Source organism: Strix uralensis, chromosome 10, assembly GCF_047716275.1.
Source record: "Strix uralensis isolate ZFMK-TIS-50842 chromosome 10, bStrUra1, whole genome shotgun sequence".
Lineage (NCBI taxonomy): Eukaryota > Metazoa > Chordata > Aves > Strigiformes > Strigidae > Strix > Strix uralensis.
The window spans coordinates 14,535,618-14,557,025 of record NC_133981.1 but is presented as its reverse complement, the minus strand read 5'-3'; the positions used below and the strand labels follow the sequence as shown (position 1 = coordinate 14,557,025).

The following is a 21,408-nucleotide window of genomic DNA, read 5'->3' as shown; positions in this document are numbered from 1 at the left end:
TACTCTTTTAGCCCAGTCCATTTCCCATTTATGTCTCAGCAGAAAGCATTCTGTGGAGTTCAAAGTGCTAAATAGCTACTTTATTAAAAATAAAAAAAATAAATACACCCTCCCCCCCTGACCGGAAACTCTTATTACTGAGTTATTCTCACTAGACTTTTGGCTGACTGCTACTAGAACAGCTTCACCGTAGTAGATGCAGACAGGCCAGCTGCCTGAATTACTACATGCTGTTTTTTCCCCAATAGAACTTGCTAGAATTAAAACCAAGATACCACAACTTACATAACAGAAAATTTACAACTCTTTAGATGCACTGTTTCCTTAAGACCCATTAACAACATTTGTTTATCTATCAAAACTAGAATGGCTAGAAATTATGAGTATGCTTTGATCATTGCAGTAATTTCCTAGACAAAGGAGGAACAAACATATAACTCAGTCAAAATTGCAATACACAAAATTATCTTTGTAATAATTTAAGATATAGCAGCCTTCAGTTATCATAAACCATTAGTGGCAAAGTGAATTTTAGATACAAACTAAGATAGGAACAGCGTTACGCAGCGTGCAACAGGAGCGGCTGTACAGGAAAGCTCCTGCTGTCTCTAGTCGCTTCAGGTATTTTACCACAATGCCATGCAAGACGTGCAAACTTTTCCAATACTTAACTCTCGAGTTCTGTAAAAGATTACTATGCAAACTAAGACATGATTAAGACTTAGCTTCATCAGGTTAAACTCAGAGCAATGATTGTGGTATTTCTTTTGCTGTTTCCATTTACATGCTGAAACAGGGCCTGGCCAAAAGCTTTCATCTCTTGGTTTAAGAAAAGGTATCACCTCGCAGCTTCTTACAAGCCTTCCCATGTTTATATTTTTATACTTTCCCTTGTTTACATTCTTGCTATCATGGGCAGAACAAAATGTTAAGCTATTATCATACACTCCCTTCCAGCTTTTGTTGGCCTCTATTTGTAAGTTTTCATGTGAATAAAACGTACGAATATATACAAGTAAAATAAGAAGAATAAAGTACTTAGTAAGACTGGTACTCTCTGCTCATTTTGTTAAACAAACAATAACTTAATTCCACTTGAAGCTTAACAGAAATATTCTTTTGGCAGAAGAAAGTTGAGAGAATAGATACATGATCTTTGAGAGTCACCAAAAAAAAAAAAAAAAAGAGAAGATTCCCACCTACCAGAGATATTCTTAATTACTAGGGAAACATTAGTTCAGGAAGATTTTCACCTAGCCATTTCAAATACATTTTAGTTTTGGTAAAATGTGATGACCTTCCTCGGTTGAGAAAGGATGTCAACTGTTTAAGAAAATGAATATTTCTGCATGCATTTTACATATTGTAACATTTTGCACAACTGAGACCGACTACCTTCTCCTTCAAGAAGCCTATCAGTGCAGGACAAAATACAGACTTCAAAGTTGGGAATCTATTAACTGAGAATGCTCTGCTACAATCTGCAATACAGTCTCATGAAACAGTAGGGCTCTGCATACGGAATTTGCCCTTACAAAGCTCTATGAACTTTGTCTTATTTTGCAGAAAGACAGCAACCTGTTCATATAAATATTTGGCAGGGTTTGGACAAGAGTATCTTCTAGAAAAAGCACCCCCTGTGATGTCAGTTGCTGGAATAAAAATGAGTATAGGCTATGTGGGACAGCTGGCTTCTGAAGAGCCAAAACCATTCAGCATTTGAGCCTACCTTGCTTTCTTCCCCCCTCTATCTTTCTCCTACAGCTGCTATCTCTACTGTTCCATCCCACCTCTCTCAGCAGGATGCTTTCTATCAGGTAGCAGCAAATGTTGTGTTGGCTGCTGGCTGGCCAATTTCCATCAGCTTCAGCAGTGACTGTGCAGACTGCTCCTATCCACTGAGTAACACCAAAGAACAGGATAAACATCTGCTCATCTCACTTTCCTCCCTTTACCCCCCACATTGAGATTTCAGTTTAAAGCAATACGTTATTTACATTTGAAAATTAGATCTGGTCTAATATATACATTTATTTAAAACAAACAAAAATCAGAAATGTCATATTTCTTTTTAAACCACTTCTCATTATTTTTCAAACAGCCACAGAAAACATCAAACATTTCAAAACATCAACCTCATATTAACAGAAAAGCAACTAAGAGCTGGTTACATGCTGACTACGTTCTACTAAAATCATAAAGCAGTGAAAATGCCAGATATGCCATCTTAGCTAATTTAATTAGAAATGAAAAAACATTCTATGTAAAATTAGCATAATACTGTTGTCCAGGTTTCAGCTGCAATAACTTTCTTCCTAGTAGCTGGTACAGTGTTGTGTTTTGGATTTAGTATGGGAATGATGTTGATAACACACTGACGTTTCAGGCTGTTGCTAAGTTGTGTTTATACTAAGTCAAGGATTTTTCAGCTTCTCATGCTGCCCTGCCGGCAAGAATGCTGGAGGGGCACAAGAAGCTTGGAGGAGACACAGCCAGGACAGCTGACCCAAACTGGCCAAGGGAATATTCCATACCATATGACGTCGTGCTCAGTATCTAAACGGGGGTTGGGGGGGGAGTTGGCTGGGAGGGGCAGACTGATGCTCAGGGACTGGCTGAGTATCGATCAGCGGGTGGTGAGCAAGTGCATTGTGCATCACTTGTCCTTCTTGGGTTTTATTTCACTCTCTTTTTGTTATCTTTCTTTTCATTATTATTATATTTTTATTTCAATTATTAAACTGTTTTTATCTCAACCCATGAGTTTTACTTGTTTTCAGTCCTCTTCCCCATCTCACCGGGGACAGGGAGGGTGGCAGGGGAGAAGTGAGTGAGTGGCTGCATGGTGCTTAGCTGCCAGCTGGGGTTAAACCATGACAACTGTATTAATGGTATACAGGTTACATTATACTTATTTATACCTATACATATATTATCAACATACTATACAAAGCATATTGAATATATAGATAGGATAGAGTATATTTATAAATAATATATTTTTATATAATATTATAAATATAACATGCATATATTGAATATATAATGTAAATTAAATAGTATATTCAATATATGCTTACTATTTCTATTACATGAATATAATTGTTATGTTAGTAAGATACTAATTTGTATACTGGGTATGGGTATCTTTTAATAAGCTCAATGCAAACTAGACAAAGGAGCAGGGAAGGGTCTGAACAAAAGCGAGATCAATGGAAAACCTACCTCACAAGACAGGATTAAACCAGCTGAGTTCCTTCTTCTTTCAAAATTAATGCTGAAAGATAATGCAATTATTCTTTATATAATCAGAGACTGAAAAGATCAGGAGCAGAAAATAAATCTGAAACTAAAGAACAATGATAATGCCACAATAAAAAAAGTGTAACCACCCTTCAATAAATCCAGGCTGGTAATTAGAAAAAATTTTCTAATCACTGGAGAAATAAGGTTTTGAACAAAGTTTTCAGTGTGAACAAAGAAGAGTAGGAAGTAAAGTCCTAGTAAATTTTAAGGAGGAGCTTGGTGAGCTTATAAAAAGGATTTGGTGTGATCACTGCCAGCGGAAGCAGAGGGACTCAGCGGTCAGACACACACATATCTGTGTCTGTATCTGTGCAGAATCTTTAACAAAGTGGTTTACATACAGTGGTTCTAACACTGGGTACCAAAGTTCATAGCTAAAACTGAAGTGGAAGTCAGCTCTTAGATGTGCTTACAGGCTTTGTGTTATTTGTGATCTTTATTAATCTAGGATAATTTGGCTCTTTTTCAATGTGATCGTGAAACCAGCAAATAACCTATTAGCAAATACCTGTTGTTTTCCAGTAGTGATCATCATTCTGAGGACATGATCTTGCTCCATTTACTTCTCATGATACACCAGCATGGACAGAAACACACTGCTAGAGAACACATTTGTAGAATGTTTATGTATTCAGCAGCTGCTAAAACGAACAGGCATCCAAAAATTCAAATGGGATTGTTGCTGTCTTGGCATACAGTGCAGCTACACCATTTACCATTTACTCCTGTGACTGTCCAGCGATATGCACTATCGTGCATGCACTGAATATGGTGAATTTTATCAAGAATTGCAACCAGAATATTTCAACAAATTGTAGAATCACCACAATGTCACAATAATCTTGCCACCCCTTGTTTAACTTACTTTGTGGGACCACTTTCCCTACTTAAGAAAAAAGTGATTACATTTTCAGTCACTGCATCTCAAAAGCAACTATAGATCAGCAAATACTGGTCTGAGCTAGTCACTCTGACACGCCATGCAGCTAGTCCTCCCCCCAGTCCTCTGGGTGGACACGAGGCGATTGCTGTGAACTACCTTTTTGTAGTGTTAACATTCGAACTGACACATCTCTAGATCACAGAAAATGAACCTATTGCTCTGAAACAGTTCCTTACTTTTTGACAGTTGAGCTTGATTCTGAATGTCTCAGAAGCTACTTCTGAGGCAAGTTTGTTTTGCGAAAGATACATTAGGATGTAAGTAACAATTTCAACTTTGCTATATGTTTCCACATTGTTCTATGTAGCAGTAAATGGCTCTATAGAATGTCATATTTTAAAAGTTAGTATGGCTTAAAAGAGTGCATAGAATTTGCTGTATTACTGAAAATCAATGAGAAACTGATTTAGTAAATTGCTGATGAATGAGTTTCAGGGATGAGAACTCTGTAGAAAACTCTGCATCTCCAACTTTCTCCTTATCTATTCTGCTTTCATCATCAGTTGGCATCTTAATTTTTATACTACAAATTGAACCTCTGCTATACAACATGTCTCATTCATTCCAAATGTACCAATCTCTCTTGAATCAGGATCTCTCACTAAGCAACTGGTTGACAACACCTCTCCACTGACAATCTTAATCTGATGTACATTAATATTTTGGTAGCCTTTTAGATCATCATTGCACAAGACTCAGAAATCTGGCACCGAGTTGCCTATAATGATGCTCAGTGTTTTTCTTCTCTAGTCAGTTACAGTTAACTTAAAATTCACAACAGGCTTCCTTCAGCAAAAATCTTAGTTTTCATCAAGTCATCAAGACCAAAGAATCTCTCCTGCACTTTGACACACTCAAGCCACAATCCAGATATTTGGCAGGTATGCACATAAACTACCTCTGCTGCATTTCATCATCCCGAAACAGACATCAGCTCTTTAGGGGAGAAATGTGACAGTCACCTCCCTCCATTTCCCTTATCCAAGATGGCTGTAGAGCAGGCTGTTTCTGCCCTCAGCTATGATGGCTATCATAAAATTTTTATCGACTTCCTGCCCAGAAAAAGGATGGCCACCTAGGTGGCATCTTGCTGCCCTTACCTAACATGGCTGCTAAAGCTCACTGCCTCTTTTGGTTGTGTGGCAAGCAGTGGTTCGCAGAAACGGTGCATGAGCTTACACGTCCTCCTGTCTCCTGCCGAGCACAGCACAGTGGCGGAGCATTTCATACTGAACTCTCTTCATCCACCTGTTGCTTTTCACAGTTCCAAGGTGGACTCCAAGGTGGACACTTTCTGGTACGCATCAAATACCTCATAAAATATCCATACAATTATTGTATCCTCATTTCAGAATGCAACCACTTTCTGTATTTTTAACTTAGTCTATGAGTCTACCTAATGAGTTCAAAAGTTATTGGGGCAATTTGAAATAGGAGTAAAAAAGTCTGAGAGATAACTAAACCCATCCAACTTCTCTGCAAGCAGGTACTCATGCAGAGAAGGAAGGCTCAAATTAATGCCCTCGCTGAAAAGTAGGTAGAACTGTTGTTATATAAGCCACTTGGCAGCGCCAAAAAGTATTAGAAAGGCAGCTGGCATGTACCATTGCTTCCCCTGAGCGACTGTCAAAATGGGATTTCTCCAGGGGATGGAGAAGGGTTCAGGATACCATAATACGGCAGTGTCCTACACTTCAAGGACAGATACTTAAGAGTATTAGTTCATTCTACTGGTAGCAGAAGGACTTGAGATACTTTACAGACAATACAGTATGAAATTTGTTTGAATCTCATTAACAATATCTAAAAATTATAAATACTTACAGAAAAAATCAGAAAAAGATATCCACTGGTCAGTTTATCTTTACTTGATTCTCTTAGGTCCTATAGATGGTAAAGGGTCTTCTTCAATTTTACTTTCAGACTCCTTTTTCCATTAAACATGCATACAAAAATATAAAGAATGCTCTCATAATCATTCTTTTCATTCCAACACCTATAGTACTCTTTGTTCCCACTTTTTATGCCTTTGCAACTCCAAAATGTTCTCAATTATTTCCACTTTTGCACGTCTTTCTCTCAAATCTAACTCCTGATGGACTTAAATTTATTAATTTCCCCAATCTTTTTATACCCCTTTCCTTCCCCCTTTGGATTACTTATGGCACCTTGTGTGCTATAAGCAATAGCCATACTGAATTTCCATTTATTTAAAAAATGAGTAAATTAGGAATATATTTATCACAATAAATATGAGTATAATCTCATAAACATATATACGTGTGTATATATATTTATATATATGTATATATCTAATCATAAATATATAGAAGTATAATCTCATAAACAAGCTGATGAAAGCCATCAAGTGGTGTGCCAAATATGTCTTTGGTTTTCTCCTGTCAGGAAAACTGAAAACTATAGACGTATGGTCCTAAAGCTTTCACCTATTAGTCTTGCTTTTCTTGCCTTCAGAAAAATCAGACTTGTCTCTCATGTCGGATTTCATTTCTTTGCTTGAAACACAGATGTTAGAGCCTGGTTTTGCTTCTTCTCATTGGATAAAGGCAGAAGAAAACTAGGCTGTAATAAATCCCCCCCAACTCAAATCACAGTGCAGTCAGAAAAGGGAAAAATAACGAAGACAGCTCTGAGATTTTACTGTGCTGTAACTAATAACACAGCAAGCATGCTTTCTCTCATACACTGCACTGCCTTACCTCAATCGTTGCTTATTTCCATCACATATCGTTGGCCCCTGTCATTAAGTGCCTGGCCCAGCTCCACTTCTCTCCTCCACGGCTGCCTGGCCTTTCTGGCATCAGAGAACCCTCTCATATCCCTAATCCTAACACCTTGTCACAGGGTAATTATAGTGCTGGCACATCTCCAACATCTATCTTGTATCAAACAACCTCCACTTGTTTGCTTTATAGGGAATGACTTAAAAATGAATTTGGACCGGAGAGACCTGTTCAGCCCTAGCTTACCATATGACCTTGAAAAAGTAACCACCTTTCCTTGGTTTCTAGAAAACGGGGATAAATATGTCCATGGATCATGCTTCAAGACCTACTGAGGGAATAGCCTGCAGCAGTGACCCCAGCTCTGTCCTGCCCTGGCCCTTCCCTGTCAGCTGCCCTGTGCCTGCGGTTCCCACTTCAGGGGTTCCCCCGCTCCAGCTGCCAACCTATAACCAGAGATGGCGAATACGGCCAGCATTTCTGCCTCTGCAAGACACGCCAAATGACACTGCGGCTCCCAAAATGTTCAACCTGGGATCATAAAACGACAAGCAGAGCACGGGGAAAGCAGGAGGGCGTCGGGGGGACTCCTGCGCTCTCTCCTGAGAGCTCTGCTGCTAACGGCGTGAGCCCCGTTTCTCCTCAGGGCTCCCCTACAGAACAGCGGGCGAGCCCCGTTCGCTTCTTCCCTCCCTCCCCGCCCAGGGCAGAGCCGAGGAGAACGGGTGAGGGGAAAGAGATGGCCCCGGGCGCTCACTCACCTCGGAGACCTGCCCCCGCTCCCACCTGCTAACACGTCCCAGCTGTGCCCTTCCGCAGCAGCCCCTCTCCCCCTCCTCCCGCTTCACAGGAGGCCGCTCGCCCCCGCCGCACACCCGCCCGGCCCCGCGCCCCTCACGGCTCAGACCCTCATCGGTCCCCTCCCCCCCCCCCCCCCGCCCCTCAGCGCCCCCGGAAGAGGGCGGCAGCGGCACCGGGGCGGGGCCTCAGCCGCTGCCGCAGCTTCACCGGGCGCAGCGCGCAAGCGCAACCGCCCTTTCCCGCGCCGGCGCAGCCGCCCGCGCGGAGGCTGGAGGCGGCCGCCGCGCTTTCCCTTTGGTCAGGCCCCGCCGAGGACGGCTCCTCCCTCCGCCACCGCCTGCCCTCCCCCCCGACCCCCGCCCCTCCCCGGCAGCGCCGCGGCTGCTACACCGGGTAGGTTTCCAGTCACTATGGCGGCCGCTGCGCTGAAGGTAAGGGAGGGAGCGCAGCCCTGGGGCGGCCCGCGCCTCGCCGGGGGCCGGGCAGCCTTAGGCCGGGGGGTGGCGCGGGGCCGCGCTGGGCGAGGGACGCGTCTGACCCGGTTTGTTTTCGGCTCTGCAGGTCGGAGGAAAGTTTTCGTGGTCGGCGGCTGCCTGAGAGGCAGAGCTACCGAGCGGGAGGCGTCCGGGCCCGGCCGCCAGGCCTCTCTCGCCGTCGCCGTCGCAGGGCCGGCCGCCGCTGGGCCAGCGGAGCCGCGCTCGGCGGGCGGAGAGCGCGGGGGGCTGAGGAGCGGGGCCCTCCTCATGCGCAGCCACCTGCGGAGGGGCTGAGCGGAGGGGACGCCGCCTCTCCCGGCCCGCCGGTCCCCGCGCCGGGGGCTTCTGGCGGAGACTTCCTGAAGCAGCCCCCCGCTCGCCGCCCTCCTCCGCCGGCCCCTCGCGCCCCCGCCCGCCCGCCGCCAGCAGACCCCGCCGCAGAGGGACGTTCGCCCGCTGCTCCGGCCAGGGCCATCGCGGGCAGCGCCTGGGAGCAACCTGTCAGTGAACCTCGTAGGCCGTCCCCGAAGGACCCTTCCCACGCGTTAGTTTGTCCCCGAGAGAAGGAGAGTTTGAAGCCCTCTCCATGCCTTATCAAGTTCCTTATCTGAGTGGCTGCCTGAAACTGTAGAGCAGTTCAGCTTCATCTGGTGTAGGGGAGGAAAGCGGTATAGCTCTCGTACCTCATCCTCAATCAAGGACCACGTATTCGGGTTTAATGTAAGAAGATGGTGAGATGCGGATTGCCGTGGGAAGTGACTAGATCCCTGTTGCGGAGTGAGGGCTTCATATTCACCTTCCAACTCCTGATCTGTGCGCTCTGAGAGAGAACGCTAACCCTTCTCCCTCATCCCCCTTCCCTAAACCTTTCCTTGCTTCCATGTTGCATTGGTCAGAATTTTGGTCAGTGTTGTTTACGGAAGGGGGGGGGAAAGAAGGCAGTTGAGGTCACAAACAAAAGTACTTGTATGACTCATCTACTTGGATTTAAGACATTCTATCCTTCTTTCAAGGAGCCTTTGCATCTCTTTGAAGGAATCAGATGCTTGTTCCTATTCTTCCAGAGGAGGATGGATTGAGAGTTGTACATTTCAGACTTTTTTTTGGCCACTGCTGATATTATTAAAAGACATAATGGGGCTTTTTCACTGGATTATTGCCAGAATTAGTTTACACACTGAAACAATGAGTTTTTAGGCCTCTCTTACGATAATGTTTGTCCTGCTTTAATATAAAGTTGCTGTGGAGGTTTGGGTTAAAAATTGTGGAGGACAGTCAGCATCAGAAGAGGCTCTCTTCATCTCTGGTTGGTGTGGCAACCCCAATCTGTCCTCGATGCCTTCAGCCTTGGCCATCTTCACTTGCCGCCCGAACTCTCATCCATTTCAGGAGCGCCATGTCTACCTGGATGAGCCCGTCAAGATCGGCCGCTCAGTGGCTCGCTGCCGGCCAGCTCAGAATAATGCAACTTTTGACTGTAAGGTGCTGTCCAGGAACCATGCTCTTGTCTGGTTTGATCACAAGACAGGCAAGGTAAGTTGTTTTCTTTATTTAAAAACAGTGAACTGAATATTTGTTTTATCAAGTCCCTGTAGATTGCAGATCACTTTGGTTTTCCTGTAATGTGGTTGCATGTGGAAGGAGTAAGATCTGTGTTACAGTTAAAATTAACACTTTTCAGGTAAGTTGGTAATTTCTTACTAGGCAGAAACTTTAAATGTTATTAAAAGCACATAAAGCTGAACAGTTGAAAATGGTGAGAAGTACTGAAAAGTTTGCATGTGTATTATTCATTGCTGGAAGTAGGTGATTTTGAGGTGAGTAATACAAACCTGAAAGCACAGGCTTATATGAATATAATGGTGTAATAGTATTTTTTTCAAATGCTGAGAAATTATTTTACCTGAGCATGTAAATAAATCTCATTGCAAGGAGAGTCAAAAAATGAATTTAAAAAAAAACCTGCTGGATTTGTTTGGCCCTCTTCCTACTTGCTTTTTTGAAATTTTGTAAAGAATATTTTGTTGTTAGGGTCTGATAGAAGGTTCATTACTGGCAGCAGGAGTGTAACAAATGGCATACAGGATATTTTCTTGTTGATGGTGAAAATGGTTTTAGAATATATCCTGTGTTGTCTAACTGTTGCTCTCAAAAGGTTAACTATCTTGTGAAGTGAAATTTAGGGGTCTGTAGTGCATGTTTTGTCCACTAGGGATTGAACTGGGACAAGTAAAGTTATTTTACTTAATGACTGTCAAGTTAATTTTAAATATCCAGCAAGAAATGAACTAAGTGCACATTGCAGTTGCTCAGCACTGTATTTTTTTTAAATATATTGTTAAGCCCTTGAAGTTCATATGCTCTAAATCAGCTCTCTGTTTTAGCTCCACACCATGCCCTTCTACGAAATGCGGTTAGCGTAGCTCTTGATTTTAAGATTAATATGGTCTGTAATTAACGCAGCATTTTTTAGTAGTATGACACAGCATGAGGAACAGTACAATGCAGTTAAAGTTCTTAAACCTTCCATTGTTAGCTGTCCTATGTTATGCAATACCTGGGCATGATGGGACAAGACAAGCGTTTAATTTCTTAAGGCTGGGTTATGGCATGGCTTTCAAGTTACCTGCACGTAATTGTGCAAACTGCTATCTGTATTAGTGTTTCATTAAGCATGTTGTTTGGACTCTGTGTATGTGATGTGCATTCTTGGACACTTTAGAAGACTCAAGTGCGTGAAATATTTTCTATTTAAGTTTAGTTTTTAACCTTTCTTGTTTGACTCAAGTAAAATGTTCAATCTTCTGTACTGTTTTTAAAGTGCTCTGCATATGGCTTTTTATCAATATTTCTCATGATTTATAAAGATTTTAAGACCCCCATGTGCTCTTTTATGCTTACAAATAGTCTAGCCATATTAAAGATGTTTAATTTGACAAAACATTGAGTGTTGAGCAAGTCTGCTAGGTAATAGATGACCTTAAAAGACAGTCAGTTGTGGGGTTTTTTGTTCATTTTTTGAATTTCAACTAGCTTTGGCTTTTCTAATACAGGTTAAAAAATTACATGCCTATTTGTTTCATCTAGCTGATCTAAAATAGGAACTTAGTAGTAGTAAATAAGTGGATAGTATGTGATAGTTCTTGAGATACTGTCATGTGAGGATTTGATGGGGGTCTTGATGAAAATTGCCCAGGTGTGGGTATCTGGATCAGGAGCCGTAGTGATCAACTAAAGAGGGGGTTTAAGATCATGCATAGAAATACATGACTCTGAATTCTGCATCATGACTCTCTGAATCAGGTGTTGTGGTACTGTAAAAGGTTTAAAGCAGTGATACAGCAGTATGGAGAATTTTGGATTGTGTTTGTTTCTTGGCAATATGGTCTGGTTTTTCAGCTGGTTCAGTATCTGAATGGTAAATTGTGAGATGGAGGAGAGAGGAAAATGCATCGTTAGAGGTAATAGATATAAAATACTGTTTTGAAAAGGCACGTAGATGATGTTGATAAATACAGTCTTAATACTGAATCCCAAAAACTACTTTAAAGAATTCTGTGGTGTTTTCAAAGTACAAACAAAAATGTAAAACTATGCCAGAACATTTGCATGCAGGAACATTTATTATCACTGTTTACAGAACTTCTAATAAGTACATCTTATTCCGGAATGTCATTATCCTATCAATGACCTATATTTAAACCTGCACAATTTTTTTTTTGCCATGGTATTTGTAAACATTTCTTAAAAGCTTATATATAGGACTTCTATAAATTCTGGGGTTTATGAAAGATAAAAGACCTTGAAATGTTCAGTAACAGAAAGAAGCCTTCAAATAATTCAGAATAGTTCATGAATGATCTGGGGCCGCAGTTTCCTAAGTTGTGGACTTTGGCAATACCAGTTTCTGGTGTTCCCAGTCATTCAGTCCAGTCTCTGTGCTGTCTCTTGAGCTGCCTTTGAGTTATAGTCTAATAATTTTTTTTTTTTGAGATTTTGGTGTTTGTTTTGTTTTAGTGAACCCTGTGAGTGATCCTGTTTACTACATAGTCTGAAAACAATTGTATCAGCATAATCTGTAAAGAGGGGCAGAAACCAAAGGGAAGGAGCATCAGTAAACAGTGGCAAGGAAACTGGTATATAACTTTTTCTTGAGGCACAGGTAGGCTTAAGCTGAAGTATGTCACATAAATAGATCAAGTTGAAGACGACCTGTTACTTGCAGTTGAAAGATGTGAATGTTTGCTTTTTATAATGGCACTTTAATTATGCATGGAAGAAGTTATGTGCCCAAAGGAGATAATGGCTATGTCCCACCAGCATTATTAAGGATAAAAGTAGGATGAGTCTTCAAGATCACCAGTAAATAGCAATTAAAAGCAGATATTTAAAGTCAGATTTGCTTTTTAAAATATTTTTAACATAATACATAAGCCCACAAATGTGTAAGATAAAGGTGGAAGATGATGGGGTGGGGGAATATCTGCACTCAGACTTTTTCTGTTCTTAGTAATACTTCTACAAACAACCAGTGCAGTGCTTCCTTTTGCTTGTGTTTGTAGAAACAGTGTAATACCACCTTGTGGATTTTTTGTATAGCAATAGCATTAGAAGCTTATGCTTAGAATTGATTTTGATTTCTTTTATGAGTAATTGCAAGTTAATGAATCTTTTTAAGAGATGCCTGAAAAAGTGAGTCACTAGTTATGTAGGAAGTGGATGTTGTGCTGAGCATGGAGTGTTCCAAAAAGTGTGAATCAAAGCAAAACAAAAAGTGGGCTATAGTTCAGAAAATCTAAATAAGTTTGTTCAGCTCCTATCACTGCATATGGGCAAAAAACTCTGTAAAAACTGCTTAACTAAAATAGTCTTAAACTTATTTTTGGTGGGTTGGGTTATCTTTTGGTTTTTTTATTGTTTTTCAAAATAAGCAAGTTGAAAACCCTTGAGAATTTGTATGTGACTTCTCTCAGGCTGAAATGCTTCTGGCAGATGTGGTGGAAGCTTTTAGTAGAAACCTGAAGTTTCCGACAGATATCCAGGCTTTCAAAAATGGGAATTATTCAGTGCCCTAGGTTGTTGTGAGTGGCTATTGTAAGTACCTTTTATAGAGAATCCATTGCCACAGTTTAGTAAAGGTGCTGAGGAATTGTGTGGAGACTGTAAGGGCTCCAAATAACTGGTCATTTTTAACAACTGAAAAAAAATGTGTAGGCACAAGTTTCTGCGTTAGGGTAGTAGCTAATGCTATTGCTTTTATGTAATTCAAAGAGGGTATGGATCGAATTGAGCACATTCATAGTATCTTGGTCACAGAAATGCTAACTAGTAAATTGAAAGCCAAATAGTCCACATGATGGCAAACGTAATTTATTGAGGCTGTGCTTTATGGCTTCTAGGCTTAAAATGTGATATGAAAATGTTACAGAACGCTTCCTGCAGGGAGTGCCTCCTTTAAAGAAAACAAACAAACCCTGCCCCCCTCCCCCCCCCCAACAAGTAAACAAATCCTGCTTTCCGCCCCCCCCCTGCCCTCAACACAAACCATCAAACAAATCAAAAAACAGCACCTTAAAAGGTACTACCAGGGAATTACTGACTGGGTAGTTTTGAGTCCCTGGGAAAATTGTGGAACAAGTTTTGGAACAGTTTTCTGGGCACATGAAGAAGGTGGTTTGGTAATGGTCAGAATGGATTTAGCAGGGATAAATCGTGTCTGGTGAGTATGATTGCCTTGTATGATTAAATGACTAGATTTGTGGGCAAGGGAGAGCAGTGTGTGCTGTTTACCTCGCCTTTAGGAGGGCTTCTGACTGTTTCCCATGGTGGTCTTCTGTCTAAGTTGGGGCACTGCAGTCTGGATGTATGAACAACTAGATGAGTAGAACAAAACTGGTTTGAGGATCAAGCTCAGTGGTAGTGCTTAATAGGTGGTGCTCTACCTGGATGCTGGTAACAAGCAGAATACTGCAGGAGTCTGTATTATGACCTGTCCCGTTTAACATTTGTATCAGTGACCTGAAGGACATGGAGAAGTACAGTCTAGTCAAGTTTGAAGATGACACCAAATCTGGGAGTGATGGTGTGGTAGGGGATGAGCTGATATGCTCAAGGGCAGGGCTGCCATCCAGAGGGACCTGACCATGCTGAACGTGTGGGCAGACGGGAACCTTGGGAGTCTGAACAAGGAGTCCTGCACTTGGAAAGGAAGAACCCCTTGCAGCTTGTTAGACTGTGTAGAGGATACTGCATCTAATTTTGGACCACCAATGCAAGAAATGCATTGATACACAGGAGTTGAAAGATTAGATGCTCTCTTTTCTTGCTGTGTTGTACTAGGGATAAAGTATGTTGACTGTGAAAGAAAGAAGAGAAAGAAATTGTAGTAAGGAAATATGTTGTTCACTTAATGTTAACATAGAATGTTTTGTGGAGATCAATAATTTGGCAAGATTCAAGAAGTATAGGACATCTCTGGACATCCTGTTTGTTCAGAAGTATTTTTTAGTAAATCTATCTTTAAAAGTTTGGTGGGATATGAAAAATGGTATTTGGGGTTGCAAGATTTTAATGGGAGATTTTTTTTTTTCTGCTGCTTCCTATAGACATTACTGTATGATACTCTGGGCTATTTGGTGCTGATCTTTGTAAGAGATATTTAATATCTTATGTATCAGTAGCATTTCTTTCAGTAGCTATCGTGTCTGTTACTTATTTTTCCTCTATTTTATCTTTTCAGCTTTCTGTTATGATTGTTGTCTTTGAGAGCTGAACAAATGTTTTGTTTTTCAGTACTTCTGATGTTGCTGTATGCTTACAGTCTGCAGTGTCTGTAGAGGAGACACTTTATCTTCCAAACACTGAATGTTTATTCCAAGTGCCCTGGGAGACTGACCTGGGATCTGCTATAATGCACTAAGGTGAAATTTCAGTGCTTAGATGCTTTTGGTAAGAGGCTGATGTCAGCCAGCCCTTACATACACCTGTTAATATTTTTATGTAAGTGCTTTTCACCCTGAATGAACTATCCAATTTTATGCTGCTATGGTCATAAGAGCAGTATGAGGTAGGGAACATTTGGTTTCAGCAAACTTTACCACCATACATTTAGAACCCAGTGTAGGAGTGCTGGCGGCCGTTTATAGTAGAGGTAAGTTACTGCTGACAAGGATTTCCCTGCAGAGATACCATCTAGAGCCACTGCTGCAGAGCTAATACTGTAATTCTTGGAGCTGATCCATTGCAGTCATGATGCATCTATCCTGAGCCAGGAACACCAACACGTTGATTCGGTTTTAAAAACAAACAAAAATCCCTCTTGTATTTGCAATGAAGTTTTACAAACCTCAGATGAATCCGGTTACTTAGCAGTAATGAAGGCCAGTAAATGTGTGTTTTCCTTAGGTCTCTAATGGGATGGTTTGGGTTTACTCCTGGTCCCGTGCTTATAAATCTAAAAGCTTCCTTCCCCAGTACACTTCCATTATATAAAATTCTTTTTGACTTTCACTTTCTTTCACGTTAGTTGTGGCAATCCATTGATCATTTGCAGGTGAATTTACGTTACACTGGAGAAATACTTTTGATTTGGCTTTGCCCTCTCATTTTCCTACTGAATTTGAACAATTTTGGTTGCTTATATATCTAATTAATGTAATTGAATTTATATATGCTATAAAGGGCCATGTGAGTTAGTAGTGTCTAACTGTCAGTGTGCTACTTAAGTTGTGTTGATTTTTATCTGATCTAGCTAAAATTCTGCAGAGTGTGTAGACAAATACTCAGCTGATTTGTTGCATTTTGGTTTTTGTAACTTCTTTTAGTAGATAATATAAAGTGAAAATTATTATTTGTGGAACCTGGCAAGTGGAAGGGAGGGAACAATGCTGTCTCCATCCCTAAAACTAGAAATTTTACAGGCTATTGCTACTAAATTATATGATAGTTTGTTGTCTCTGGATTTTCTGTAGAATCACATCAATAATTGCTTCCTGTTAATGTTGCTCCCTTGCTGAGAGTTTGGATTATCTGGGCTCTGAGTTTTGTTAAATCTTGCTGTGACAATGCATTAATGTTCCCAACTTGTCTGTCTTTCCAGAAACATTTCTGTTTGTAGCAGAACTGTTGAAAGAAGGCTTACAGTATTGTCACATTTTTGTTGAATATAGAGAAGCATTTTTTCAGTCTGCTTTAGGAATGGGAACTTCAGGCAGAGAGATGGATTGGACTGTACCATCTTAAGCCCCTGCAAGAAGACATATCTGTCTGCCAGAGGCCCAGAACAGTTTCCTTTTTGCAAAGGAAAATAATTGTGCTGGAGCCAAACACTTAATCGGATACAATTTTTGTGTTATGTTGTACTGAACACACATGTATGTGATTGAGCAATGTCTTAGAGTTTATTTCAGTCTTGAGAAAGTGTAAATAAATGATGAACTTCCAGCAAGCTTATAACAGAAAGTCCAAAATCCTGTAGTAACACTGTAGTTGAGTGGAAAAACACAGAAAATGGTAGCAGCAGTTTGACTTTGTTTTTCCACTTTTGTAAAAATGTAAAAAGTAAATGTAAAGTACTGGGATTAGTCAAGGGTAGTTAAGGGCATGAGGCATTTATAATACCTTTGCAAAGCTAAGGAACATTTCAGTATCGATAGATGAACTATTGTGCATACTGGAGGAAAATATGTGCTATTCTTAGACCTTTTAAGTTGTAAAATAACAGTAACCAACCATTGAAAAGACTGAAGAATTTATGGTGAGATGTGACTAAATACAAAAATACTGATGATTATTGTGCTACCGTTAAAGTAAGTTTGTCCCTGGTTGCAACTTCTTGTTCAGTTTTGGTTTTCATATGATAATTCAAATGTGTTGAAAATATCTATTGTCAGAAATACTTCAGTATAGGAAACATTCAATGTCTGAGAGATACAGAACCTATATAAGAACAGATAAGTGACCTTTTGTTCTTGTATTAAGAGACTATTGAAAATAAGAACAAGTTATTAAATGCTGTATATTCTCATAATTACAGTTGTAATAGTTCTTCCATCAAAATAAAACAAATGTAAGAGCTTAAGATACAGGAGTTGTGGATGCTTGTAACTGTGTATTGAGTAATAACCTTTTTAAAGGAAGGAATGGAAATGCTTATGTTTCAAATCAAAGAAGAAAAGCTCTGTTATGGGCCATATAGATATTTGTACAGCAGGTTCTTTTGAAGACATTTGGTACTGGCTGCTACTATTTGCATATGCCATTAGTCTTATCAGATATAGCAGTTCTTGCTCTTACCTGGCACTTTTTCAGAGTTGTTCCTTTTCTGGATGTTGAGCAAGATTAAGTTCAAACATAGATTTTCTAAAACTTTGATGTCTTTAATGCAGTGTTATTAATGTTCTACAAGAGTTTTTTCCTTTTTTTAACCTCTCCAGCAGATTTTGATGACTCTGCATCGCTTTCTATTTTTTTAATTGCTTTTCTTGAAGTGTAATAGTTAACTGTATAGGGTAGAAGCCAGATGTCTTGATTTTTCAAAGCTGGACTTTTAGCCTGCCTACCTGCTTGCCTTTTAAATTCCTGCTGACCTTTCCTGGTAATTCCTGGCACAATTAACTGTCTTCTCTTTTTTTGGTTGTTAGCTATAATAGTTGAATAGATTTATGTGCAACAGCATTGCAAATCAGTTTTGGTGGTGTTACTTGTGATTTTATTCTGGAATTGCTGTTCTCTGCCCTTACACTTATTCAGGTCCTTGAAGAATCTGAAAGCTTTTGGGAGGCATAATGAATTATCTGTAATTCTTCACATTTTTAATTTTGTTATTAAAAGCTGTGTTGTTTTATATCTGGTTGTGAAAGAATCCATTCTGCAGCCAAATTATTTTTTCAGGTCTTTGATCTCTGAAGGTAATTGCAACTCCTTGTTTGCTTGCTATCATTACAGGGATTCCTCTTGGTGAATGCCAGAGGATTTTAAGGCTATGTGGAGTCAATATAATCACATATTATTAAGGGACAAAGAGTAAGTTTGATGAAGTTTCTTTTGTTTCTGTGGATTCCAGAACTCTTAAGTCATTATGTATACTTAGGGTGGTAGCTACTTCATGGGAAGATACAATACTATGGACAAGGACAGCCAAATTCTGTGACGTGGATGTACTGTCAGAGGGTAAGTTAGGTTGGTATGGACCTCTGGAGGTCATCCAGTCCAATCCTCTGCTCTGTAGCAGGTCTAATTAGTTTAGGTTGCTTGGGGACTTGGGGTGTAGTTTTGGGTACCAAATCAATCCCTACCAACAAATAAGCTTCTGAGCACAGGGTCTGGCATATTTGCTATGTCGACTAGCTTGTGTTGCTATGGTTTTAAGTTATGTTCGGAACTTTCAGCATGCGTGTATATATATATATAATTTAGTATTATGAAATACCTGGAGTACTTCTTTTATACTCTAACTTAAAATTACCACCAAAATTGGATAGAAATTCTCTTAAAATTTACCTTGAGGAAAAGAAACACTAAATGAAGGCTCTAAGAATGTTCATAGTTCCACCCCTAATTCCATAAGGGTGGAAATAATACAACACTTTCACTTAGAGCTCTCAACCACTACTTCCTTTTTAAGAACTCAAAGGGGAAATTAATTTTTTTTTTTTTTTTCAGTCTTCCTCTTTGAGGACTTTTCCTAGACTGCATATTCCAGCAGTTGTAAGAGAAAGCCAGGAATACAAATCATCATAAAAAGGGCATATTTGTTTTTGCAATCTGTGTAACTAGTTGACATTAGGTGAAGCTATCGGTTGTGCTGTTCAAGCAGGCTTTTGGTAGGTATATAAGTATTGTCTGTGTCATTGAAGGCCAGTGATTTGGTCTATGAACAGGGGCCTTCCTATGTAACTAAAGGAAGAACAGATAGACTGCTACTATATTAATAATACATTACCTATAACATAGAAAGGCATGTGGGTATTCTAAGTCTATTTGAATGCTTTTTACTCATGGTATCTTCCTGATTTTTAGTTAAATTTATGAATATGTTAATTAGAAAGTTAAGAGTATGTATCCTGTGTTTGGATGACTTAACTTTCATGTAAACAGAAGGGAAGATGTTTTTGGTGGTTTCTGCACTTGAACAAATGTATTGCATTGACACACATGGACTACTTTCTCTCAAAACTTGCTTTTTGTTTTGGAATCTGTGTACACATGCTACCTCACCTACTGAAATCAGAACAGGTTATACATACATCCTATTGCAGAATACTGCCTCCTGATAAATTTAATGCAGATCTATGTTTTGGCTGCAGGTTGACTTGCTCTGACCCCATGTTCCAGAGGCTTGTGAAGGATTAGTTTGGCAAAACACTGCACCACCACAGCTGTCCTGCTTTCTTTGAGCCACTCCGGGACATCCACGTTGTATTCCTGTGGGCTCTCTAGGTCATCCCGTTCTGGGATTTTGCCTGCTTCACAGCCTGGTGTCTGCAGTTGAAAATTTTATATGCTGATATGTAGATAGGTGGGTTTCTTTGGTCTCCCCTGGTTGATCAAATTAAAATGTGCTTAGTTTTCTTCTTCCCTTTCCACATTGCTTTACGTTGAGTCTTTCCAGCATATGTGTCGCTGGATGAATTTTAGATGATGGCGTAAGTTTTATAAACTAATATTAAAGGATGTTGATGACTAGTCTTTCTTTTGAGATCTGTAACTTGTACTCTTTGATGTGTTTTATAGTTTAAACTTGCTGTATACATCTTCCTTTATAATTGACATTTTGTATTTCCAAAAGATTTACAAAAATAATTCCTTTGTAGTATCCTTTAAAAACCTTTAATGAAGATGTAGTTTTGAGTCTAATGTTAGGGTACCTGTAATCTCATAACATTTTTTTAGTGACTGGATCTGCTTGATGGTGTCGTGCCTCAAATTAAGTCTAGTTCTACTTTAAATATTGCTTTAGACAGTTTTTATGCAGGTGAGCAAAGCTGAGTGGAAACTGTGCAGTCCTATCCAGAGCAAACGTTTTCAGACAATAGAAGGATTTAAGAAATAGTAAGTGTTCACTTATACTTGTGGACACCTGAGAAAGGTAATAATTTTATTTGACAGCTGCACTCATGCTGAGGTGTCTCAAGTATTGTTTTTCATGGAACAGTTGTAGTTGTGGACCCAGTCCTAGTTGTGCTACATGAAAGTGCTGTTTAATCATTGGCAGTGCTCAAAGTTGTAACTTGTATAGTATTTTAGTGGTCTAAAATTGAGAGGTCTGTTATCTGCATCCAAAAGGGAGCTCTTGCCTGGTGATGTTTAATGAGACCATTGTTGTTAGTACTAAGGATACTTTTCTGATACTATCAGGAATAAAGCTGTTTGCTGAGACACGGTGCAACTGTGACTTCTCCATTTGTGCTAAAACTACAAGTTACTTTGCAATTATGGAAAAAATATCTGGTGATGTGAATCTCTTTTGCCTTTTCTTGAGCTGGAATAAAACCTGAGAAATTGTATCATGAACATCTGCTTAATGGCATATTAAAAAGAAAAAAGAGTAACAGAAAATCGAACAACTGACCTTCCAGAATTGAGTCATTTGCATCTGATGCTTTTTTTTGATGAAAAAACTGTTGAACTTTTTCATTTGAAATTTCTGTTCCTGGACTGTGCAGGAACTAAGCGTTCTTAGAGCTGGTAAGGATTCAGTGGCTTAACAAGTGACTTGGAGCAACAGTGGCTGCCTATGTGTGAATGTTCATGTCTATGGCAAACACCAAGTACTTTGGTTTAGTCTGTAACTGAAAGTGAAGGATGCATGTACAAGTATCTGTTATGTATCTGAGTCCCAAGTTGTTGATTAGAATTAGTAATATGACAGGACAGCCCATTTGGGGGCTGTACTATTAGTATTTACCAACAAAACAGTAAATGCTGTTTTAGTGGGGAATTGTATCAGAGTAAGGTGCTTTTATGGCAGGATCTGTTTTAGAATTAATCCTTTATTATATACGGACAGAAAATGTTTTTTATCTTAAAACTTAATAATTGCTTTTACAGACACAGTCAACTTGCATTTTTATTTTAAAACTGGTTATATTTAATGGATGAAAGAGTGGAAATATGAGTAAGAAGCCAAAAAAAAAGA

General features: G+C 39.9%; 1 protein-coding gene and 1 long non-coding RNA gene across 30 annotated transcripts in view; one reads left to right on the top strand and one right to left on the bottom strand.

The window, feature by feature from the left end:
- Window positions 1-282: 282 nt before the first annotated feature.
- LOC141947792 (uncharacterized) lies at window positions 283-7,738 on the bottom strand. The gene is made up of 6 exons (XR_012630263.1): window positions 6,970-7,738; window positions 6,074-6,176; window positions 5,350-5,561; window positions 3,815-3,905; window positions 3,226-3,277; window positions 283-410 (listed from the first exon to the last, which is right to left on the bottom strand). It is a non-coding gene; the product is annotated as an uncharacterized LOC141947792 (long non-coding RNA).
- Window positions 7,739-8,081: 343 nt separating this feature from the next.
- SLMAP (sarcolemma associated protein) overlaps window positions 8,082-21,408 on the top strand; it is a 91,698-nt gene continuing 78,371 nt past the window's right edge. For 20 of the 29 annotated variants that reach the window (XM_074879308.1, XM_074879306.1, XM_074879303.1 and 17 more), the window contains exons 1-2: window positions 8,082-8,225; window positions 8,356-9,803. In XM_074879308.1, the coding sequence (XP_074735409.1) occupies window positions 9,606-9,803 (198 nt within the window). In that variant the 5' untranslated portion in view covers window positions 8,082-8,225; window positions 8,356-9,605. Of the gene's footprint in view, window positions 8,226-8,355; window positions 9,804-15,062; window positions 15,191-21,408 lie in introns of those variants that run through there. The other 9 variants (XM_074879298.1, XM_074879302.1, XM_074879289.1 and 6 more) reach the window with 2 other exon arrangements.